The following is a 9,110-nucleotide window of genomic DNA, read 5'->3' as shown; positions in this document are numbered from 1 at the left end:
CCACCGCCAGCCTCGCCCACTAAGCCGCCGAGGTTCTGGTGTCCTGGCGAGACACTCCTACCTACACTCCAGAGCCGGGTCTCCAACGCTCTTCCCGCGGGGAGACGGAGGTGTCTGAGCCCGGCAGTCCCGGGCAAAGTCGCCGGAAGGCCGGCGGGGTCCGCGAGTGGGCGGGAGGGGGGGCAAAGAGGGAAGCACAAGGAGCGCGCTCCCGTGAACGCAGGAGGGAGGTGGGGGCGAGGCGCGCGCGTGCGCTGGAAAGAGAGGCCGGGAGGCGGAGTCTTCGGGCGACGGCAGGAAGAGGGCGCCCTGGAGCCGAGCGGGAGGCCGGCTAGGGGCGGGGCGGAGGGAGGGCGTCGACCCTAGGGGGCGGGGTGAGGCGAGGCGGGGACGCGCTTGCGGGGTGGGGAAGGCGGGGGCGCGGCGGTGGCGGGAGCGTCCCTGGTCTCCGCCCCTGTTTCCCACTCTCCTCCACCTCTCACCCGGCGGGGCTCCGGAGAGCCGCCGCTTGCCCGTCCCCGGAGCCGCCCAGCTGCCGCCGCCTCCGCCCTCCGCTCGCGGTGAGCCCGTCAGTCCCCGCACCGTGCGCTCCTCCGTCTGGGCCATGGATGGGTAAGTACTCGAAGGCGCAGCGACTGTGCGGGGCTGCGTTTGCCCCGCTTCCTTTCGGCTCTCGGCCGGACGCGCCGGGGCCGGGGAGCCGGGCGCGGCGCCGGCGGCCGGAGGAGCGACCCCGGCCGAGTCCGACGGCGGGGTTTCCGGACGCCCCGAATCGCGGAGGGGCGGTTCGCCGCCGCCTCTTCTCCCCCCCTGGTGCGCCCCCGTAATGTCCGCCCCTTCACATCTTCACACCCGGAAGCCGAGGAAAGCCGGGTGCAGCCGCCGGGCGCCGGGGTCCGCCCTCCGCGCGCAGAGTCCGGGGAGCCCGGCCCGGCCTGCCGACACTTCCTCTCAGAAAATGGTGCGCTGCGCTGGGGGAGGCGGAGGCGGCGCTCGGGGCGGGCGTCCTCTCGCTTGGGGAGTTGCTGTTTACCGGTGAGGTGGGGCGAGCGCTGGAGCTTCCCCTGGCCGGGAGGCGAGTGGCCGCGGAGAGGAGGACGGCCAGTGCACGCGTCGGGGCACGTCTGGGCGGCGACCTGGTCCCGAAGCCAGGCCCCCCCGCGGAGTGTCGACGTGCCGGGGGACCCGCCGAGGTCTCCGGACTTGGGCAGTGAGCTGTGCTAACGACCTCTGTATCCCGGGCGTCTGGACCTGGTGACCATGGACTCCTGCCCCCGCAGCCCCCCGAAAGAAACTTCGTTCATTTCTGCAATTTTCGGGAGCGTTCAGAGGCTCTAAAAGTTAATGAGGTCCGTGGCCAAAATAAAAAGATTTGGAATCACTGATATATTTCTCTGAGAACCCAGGGATATGGTGTGGGACCGGACAGATAATTTAATATTTAAAGAAACGACTAGATTAGGATCTTCGTGGACTAATTGTAGCATATGTGTATCAAGATTTTAAAAATATCTCCAGCTCTGTTAGAGCTTGCAAATCCACGTATTCATTCCCATTATATATTTGAGTTTTTGTTTGGCCTTTTACTTGCTTTTGAGGACAACATATCTGTGAACCCCCTGGTTGTAGAATATGTGGAACTCGAGTAAACAGTAGAAGCCTTGTTCATGTTACCATATAGTTGATGATTGTTGCCATGCTGTGTAAAGACAATGGAATCTTCCAACAATTTTTGCCTTCGTTAGACTTCATTTATCTGCTTTCATAACATTAAGTCTGTATGATATTTGGATTAACTCATTTGAATGCTAATTGCACACTGCTACAGACTTTAGACAGTGCGGTTTTAGATTTCATTGATGGTTGTGATGTTCTGTATTTTATATTAATTTAAATTGAAGCCTTTTTTATTGTTTAATTGAAACTTTTCTGAGAACGTTGAAAACTCATTTCACATCACCTTATTCAGTTACACTTTATGTGTGTGCAAAGTTTTGCTGTTGTAATTTGTGTGATTATGCCAACATTTCAGTTCAGGAAGGCTGTGAAATTAGTGTCTCACTGTGCGTAGTGCGTTGTCGTTAGACGGTTTGACTTGAGCTAGGCTAGCTTTTTGTATTGGAAAATTTATAGTGATGACAAAGGACTCGAGTTAAACATCTTGGCTGTTAAACTCTTGGGTAACTGAGAAGTGCAAACTTACTCTTTTGGATAGTTTAATAACTCTCTCTTCACCCTATATGTTGTTTTAGAGCTAAGAATGAGTTTATTGGTTTATATATGTGGGGCAGTAAGACATTCTGGAAGGTAAGTTCAAGACCTATACAATCTTATTTTCCATGCACAGTTATTTGTCACATTTAAATTTCAGACAAATGAATTTCAAGTTTCAGAAATCTATAAGGAAAATTAAAAATCTACATGGTGGTTGTTTAAAACAATTAAATTTGCATCACTGAACAATCCAGATTCATAAATCTGTTTACTTTTATTAAGTAATGGCATTATAGGTTATTAACAATATATAGAATTTAGTTGGAGCTTTCTTTTAGGAGGTATGGAGGCAAACTGTAATTGAAGATGGGTTCTTTGGGGTGAGAAAAGATGGATTTTTGTTTGAGAGAACTTTATAGGAGTTTTTACACCTTGGGGTTAAGGGATGTGGTTTTGAACACAGTGAATATTTGCTTTCAGAAGGCTAATTAACTTTCTGCATTTTCCCACAGCCTGAAAAGGTCCTTTTTCATTATTTTGGATAGTTAAAAAAGAAACAACAAACCACCAGTCAATATATCTTTCTAGTTCTTCCTCAAATCCCAACTATCTTGTGTGTGTGTGTGTGTGTGTGCGCGTGCGTGTGTGTTCATTTCCTCCTGAGATAATTTATTCTTAAACAGTTTTGATGTGGTGTTTTTTTTTAAAGCGGATCTTTGAAAATTTTCATGTCTGAAATTTGATATTTGCATTTATTTTAGTTCTGAGACACTGTCTTAGCTGTATTTTGGTGAGCTTTTTCAGGTGGTAGGTGCAAATTTGCAAGATACCTTCTGTTTCTGTAAAAGCCACTCACTAGTTTTGTTTCATTCAGACCAGTGATTTAAAAGAATGAGCTTTGGCGATCTTAAGTTTTGATTTGGATTTGTTAAATAGAGGTAAATGGATAAACACATATTATTCCTTTTATTGAAACACAACTATACTTTAATAAATACCAGAAGAATTTGATTTACTATTTGTTTCTGACATTGTAGTTAAAGCTGTGCTTTTACACTCTGCTGTTGGTAGACTGTCCCATCACTTTTCTTTGTATTAACATTTCACAACTCATCACATTCTTATTTTTATTAATTTTTATTATTATAATGCTTTTCCTTTTTTCCTTTAATCTTGTTATCTCTGTCTTTTAAAAACTTGTTCTCTAACTTTGTTTTCCATTTTCTCTTTTTACTTTTTCCATACAGTGTTGTTACAGATCTTATAGCAGTCGGTTTAAAGGTAGGACTCTTTTACTATCCTTTCTTAAGCTTTTTTAAATCTTGGTTTCAGCATTTTTCCCCCTAGTGGTGATATCATCTCACCTGTTCATAAAATTATCTGTTTTACTGTGTAATAGTATCTTTCATTTTTATTTAGCTCCAAAATAAGTGGACTGGTAGCTGATTTTGGATATTACGTATTTGTAAAGAGGGGCTACGATATTATCTTGTATATCTAAAATGAGAACAAAAAGTTAAGCGCAAAGTTTTACTTGAACTATCAGAGTTTGTTTGATTTGTTTTAGCAGTTAAATGTAGCTGTATTTCCCTATCATGTTTGTTCTTATGTTGTCTCTTGGATGTGTTTATGAGTAATAAAATAATAATAGCAGCTAAAGTTTCTTCGATTCCTAGTATGTGCCAGCTGCTTTACACATATTTCATTAATTATAACAGTCCTTCAAGGTAGGTATTAATAAATTCCCATTTTAGAGATGTAAAAATAGGTTCAGAAAGTTTGTTTTCAAGGTGTGATGCACCAGAGTTCAAACCCGTATCTTCCTGGTTCCAAAGCCTGACTTTTTTTTTTTTTTTTTTTAATATAACTAGCTGCCAGTACTAAGGGTTCTGTCTAGAAAGTGAACAGGAGAGCTGGATAATTAATATTTTACAGTAATAACTCTTCTAAGTTAAGTCACATTAGTTTTACCGGTTTTCTCATTTATTGAATTCTAAAATGTAAATCGAGGGGCGCCTGGGTGGCACAGCGGTTAAGCGTCTGCCTTTGGCTCGGGGCGTGATCCCGGCGTGCCGGGAGCGAGTCCCACATCGGGCTCCTCCGCTGGGAGCCTGCTTCTTCCTCTCCTACTCCCCCTGCTTGTGTTCCCTCTCTTGCTGGCTGTCTCTCTGTCACATAAATAAATAAAATCTTTAAAAAAAATAAAAAATAAAATGTAAATCGAGTAAACAATGTTCACCAATATGAGGCTTTTAAAATATAAATGGGTGTTTTAAGGTTTCCTTTAGCAATTTGGTATTTGATATACCTGAATTGAGAATCTAGTTCTAGAGGCCACTTACAGTTTGGATTACTATAGAAAACAAAAATAAATAATTCATATTTATATTATATGTATTTTATGTAAAGTTGTTTCACCACTTTCTGTCCTCTTCATCTCTTCATCATCTCTTCTTGCTAGCAATTTCATCACTTCTACATTTGTAGTTACTGGATCTAGCGGTGGTGCTCATATTCTTAAAATACCTTGAAAAAAATAAGCACAATAGCATATGAAACTAACAATAGGATTCTGAGATTAACACGATAGGGAACTACTGCTTTTACTGTCTTTTGAAGTTGGGTGGAGTTAGCTTGCTTTGGCAAACTTTGAACATAATTTATGAATTGAAAATAAATGGAGGAAACTCTTTGGTGAAATATGCTTTTCTTTTTCTTGTTTTTCTTCTTCACAGATACTTGAGTCGCTTTCTCTTTTGGGAATGACACTAAGAGATTAGAAACTGCAGGCTTATATCTAGGATCCCTTTAGGTGTCTCTGTAGGTACCTCTGAGGGGAAGGATATGTAAAGTGAATGTTTGGTTTTAGAGTTTATCTGGCAAAAATGAATACATGAGACTTTAAAAAATTTACCATTTTTGAGTTGAGAAATTATACTTGAGGGGCTGTTATGCCTTTTTTATTATGGGGAAAATATCTTAAAGATAAGGATATGTAAAGTGAATGTTTGGTTTTAGAGTTTATCTGGCAAAAATGAATACATGAGACTTTAAAAAATTTACCATTTTTGAGTTGAGAAATTATACTTGAGGGGCTGTTATGCCTTTTTTATTATGGGGAAAATATCTTAAAGATAAGGATATGTAAAGTGAATGTTTGGTTTTAGAGTTTATCTGGCAAAAATGAATACATGAGACTTTAAAAAATTTACCATTTTTGAGTTGAGAAATTATACTTGAGGGGCTGTTATGCCTTTTTTATTATGGGGAAAATATCTTAATGATAAGCAAAAGAAAAAGATTAGGCACGGCAACCAGATTTGAATACATGATTTGGATTTCTGACTACCTGTTTAGCAGCAAACGCTTTGAAAACAAAAGATCAGATTTTTCTTTTCTATTTTTTTCCATTCTGAAGAAAAGATAAGCTGATTTAGTTGTTTCACTAGGCAGTCTGTATTTTTATAGACTTATATACTGGAAATGTCTGTAAAATTACTCATTAAATGGAGAATTTCTCCTAAGATTGTTCTGCTTCTTTCTTGGATCCCATCCAGGGAGTTTAGTTACAGGGAATAGGCTAATAAGGCTCATAATTCATCTAGATTGTGTAAACCAAAATTAGCAAATTTAAATAAGTCCTTCAAGAATGTCAGTTACTTACCTTCCTCTGTTACTCTCTGAATATGATGATACAACAAAGAGTTTCAGCCAGTGGCAAGAGTGGATTTCAGTTTATGCTCCATAAGTTGCTTTTCCGGATTCAGAAAAATAATAAGAATTTCATTTTTAAAGAATTAAAAATGCCCTTAAATATGAAATCCTTTATTTTAGGGAAANNNNAAAGCTAAATTGTTTTTAGAGATGACTGATAATGAACATGTGTCAAGAACTTTATTATACCAGATAAATCAAACTGTTGGCGTTGTGGGTGCCATAGCTTTTTGTGTGTGTACCTAAGTGTATTTCAAATTTCCAACTTATAATTTATTTACTAACTAGTTTATCTGAAACTCAAATATTTCCCATATTTGTGGTTATGTTTCTAAAGTACTATAGTAGCTATTAAAACAAATGATTTTTGGGCACCTGGGTGGCTCAGGCCGTTGAGTCCGATTTTGGCTTAGGTCATGATCAGGGTCCTGGGATTGAGCCCCCTGTTGGGCTCCCCACTCAGCAGTGAGTCTGCTTCTCCCTCTCCCTCTGCCCTTTCCCCAGCTTATTCTCTATTTCTATCTCTCTCTCTCTCTCTCTCCCTCCCTCCCTCCATCCATCCCCCCTTCTCACTCTCTCATGAGCTGGGGAAGGGGGAGAGGGAGAGGAAGAGGGAGAGAAGCAGACTCCCTGGTGAGCCTGGAGCCTGATGCTGCTCAGTCTGAGGACCCTGAGATCAGGACCTGAGCCAAAATCAGGAATCTGCCACTTAACCAACAGCTACCCAGGTGGCCCTAAAACATGATTTTTTAAAATGATGATACTCCATATGTTTTCTGGGTAGTCTTCCTATTTTAAATGATGAGAATAGAAAAACTGATGTTTAGTGGACTGAAATTGGCTTCTAATAATTATCATGCCTGTCAATATAAAGGAAAGAACAATATAGCATATTTAAATTGATTTTGAAGATCAATTTTTTATTTGCTTGACCAGAGCTTAGCAAAGGACAGCTTGTGGACCAAATCCAGCTTGCCACCTGTTTTGTAAATAGTTTTTGTTGGAACACGGCCTTGCTAATTCCATACTGTCTGGTGACTTTCACAATAGAATGGTGGAGTTGAATAGTTGTAGCAGTGATCATATGACCACAAAGCCTAAAATATTTACTTTCTGGCCCTTTTCAGAAAAAGCTTGCCTGCTGCTGTACTAGAGCTATACAAAATATAGGAGGCTTTTGCTGGAATTTTTTTTTTTTTGGATTGGGCTGTAATTTACATAGAGTGAAATGCATAGTTCTCAAGGGTACATCGCAATAAATTTTAACAAATGTATCCTCCGGTGTTTCCTACTCCCCAGTCAAGGCACTAGAACATCACTGAAAAATATTCTTTGTTGTCTTTTTCCAGACTTATTCTAGGCATGTGTTTTGATTTCTATTATCATAGATTATTTTTTTCCTGTTTCTGAACTTAATATAAATGGAATAAAATATTTGCACATCATATATACAGTGTAAGGTCTTTGATTTCTGGCTTCTTTTACTCAGCAAAATGATTGTTTGTTTGTTTATAGGTTTATTTATTTATTTTGGCGGGGGAGGGCAGGAGGGAGAGGGAGAAAGAGTCCTAAGCATACTCCGCACTGTCTCATGACCCTTGGATCACCACCTGAGCCGAAACCAAGAGTCAGTTGCTCAACTGGTCCCTTAACCGATGGACTGAGCCAGCCAGGCGCCCCTCAGCAAAATGATTTTTAGATTCAGCCATGTTACATGTAGCAGTAGTTCATTATTTTTATTTCTGAGAGTATTCCATTATGTGAATGTATTATAATATTTGAAAACCTATTCTCATGTTGGTAGATGTTTGGATTCTTTCCAGATTTGGACTATTATGAATAAAGCTGCTATAAGCATTTGTTTATGTCTTTGGGTAGATATATGTTTCATTCTATACCATACCTAGGAGTAGAATTTGATAATGTGTATGTTTAAATTTGTAAGAAACTGTCAAACTATTTTGTTAAATGTTGTACCACTGTATACTGTAACTAGGTTTGTATTGGAGTTTAGGTTGCCCACATCCTTGTTTACATGTGCGTATCGCCAATCTTCACTTTTATCCATTCTCGTGGGTATAACCAGAATTGCTAACATTATCTCATTATAGTTTTAATTTGCATTGACTTTATGACTGGTGGTGGTGCTTACCTTCTCGTGTATTTCTACCCTTTTGTGTGTTTTTAGCTATTTACTTATCTTTCGTGAATGTCTATTTTTACCTGTTTTTAAAAACTATTTATTTATTGGGGCACCTGAGTGGCTCAGTTGGTTGAGCAGCGCCTTTGGCTGGGGTCGTGGTCCCGGGGTCCTGGGATTGAGCCCCGCATCGGGCTTCCTGTTCAGCAGGGAGTCTGCCTCTCCCTCTGCTCCCCCTTTCACGGTCTCTCTCATTCTCTCTCTCACATAAACAAAATCTTAAAAAAAAAAAAAAAAGATTTATTTATTTATTTTTAAAAAGAGAGAGATGGGGAGGGAGAAAGGGCATGGGGGGAAGGGACTGAGGGAGAAAGTCTTAAGCAGACTGGCTCTGAGCACAGAGCCTGAGGGGACTTGATCTCAGCATCCTAAGATCATGCCCTCAGTTGAAACAAAGAGTTGGCTGCTTAACCAGGTGCCCCTTTTACCTATTTTTTTTAATTTAAATTTTTAATTTTTTAAAAGATCTTATTTGAGAGAGAGAGCAAAGAGAACACCCTGAACAGTGGGGGAGGGGCAGTGGGAGAGGGAGAAGCAGACTCCCCGCTGAGCAGGGAGCCCCACACAGGTCTGGATCTCAGCCAGGACCCTGAGATTATGAACTGAGCTGAAGGCAGATGCTTAACTGATTGAGCCACTCAGGCACCCCACCTGCTTTTTTTTTTTAAAGTAGATTTCTTGTTATGGCGCCTGGCTGGCTCTTTCAAAAGGGGCTGTGATTCTTGATTGATCTCAGGGTCTTGAGTTCCAGCTCTACATTGGGTGTAGAGGTTACTTAAATAAATCAATAGATGAAAAACTGAAAAAAAAAAAAAAGTGGGTTCCTGTAGGCATATAGTAAGACTGTTTTTAGAAAAATATTGTATTTTTTTAAGGATTTTATTGTCAGTGAGAGAGCATGCACAAGCAGTGGGGAGCAGCAGGCAGAGGGAGGAAGCAGGCTTCCCGCTGAGCAAGGAAATTCCACGCCCCCCCCCCCCCC

General features: G+C 41.5%; 1 protein-coding gene across 11 annotated transcripts in view; it reads left to right on the top strand.

Moving 5' to 3' along the window:
- The first annotated feature begins 378 nt into the window (after positions 1-378).
- Positions 379-9,110, top strand: part of PTBP3 (polypyrimidine tract binding protein 3) — a 112,656-nt gene continuing 103,924 nt past the window's right edge. For 7 of the 11 annotated variants that reach the window (XM_040631729.1, XM_040631723.1, XM_040631728.1 and 4 more), the window contains exon 1: positions 379-612. Coding sequence is in view for 2 of the 11 variants with exons in the window: in XM_040631720.1 (XP_040487654.1) it covers positions 605-612; positions 3,462-3,495 (42 nt within the window). In the remaining 9 variants the exon portion in view is untranslated. Of the gene's footprint in view, positions 613-1,186; positions 1,350-3,461; positions 3,496-9,110 lie in introns of those variants that run through there. The other 4 variants (XM_040631720.1, XM_040631719.1, XM_040631724.1 and 1 more) reach the window with 2 other exon arrangements.

This window comes from Ursus maritimus, unplaced genomic scaffold (genome assembly GCF_017311325.1).
Source record: "Ursus maritimus isolate PB19 unplaced genomic scaffold, ASM1731132v1 scaffold_17, whole genome shotgun sequence".
Lineage (NCBI taxonomy): Eukaryota > Metazoa > Chordata > Mammalia > Carnivora > Ursidae > Ursus > Ursus maritimus.
The sequence above is the reverse complement of the archived record's forward strand: the minus strand, read 5'-3'. Positions and strand labels throughout refer to the sequence as shown.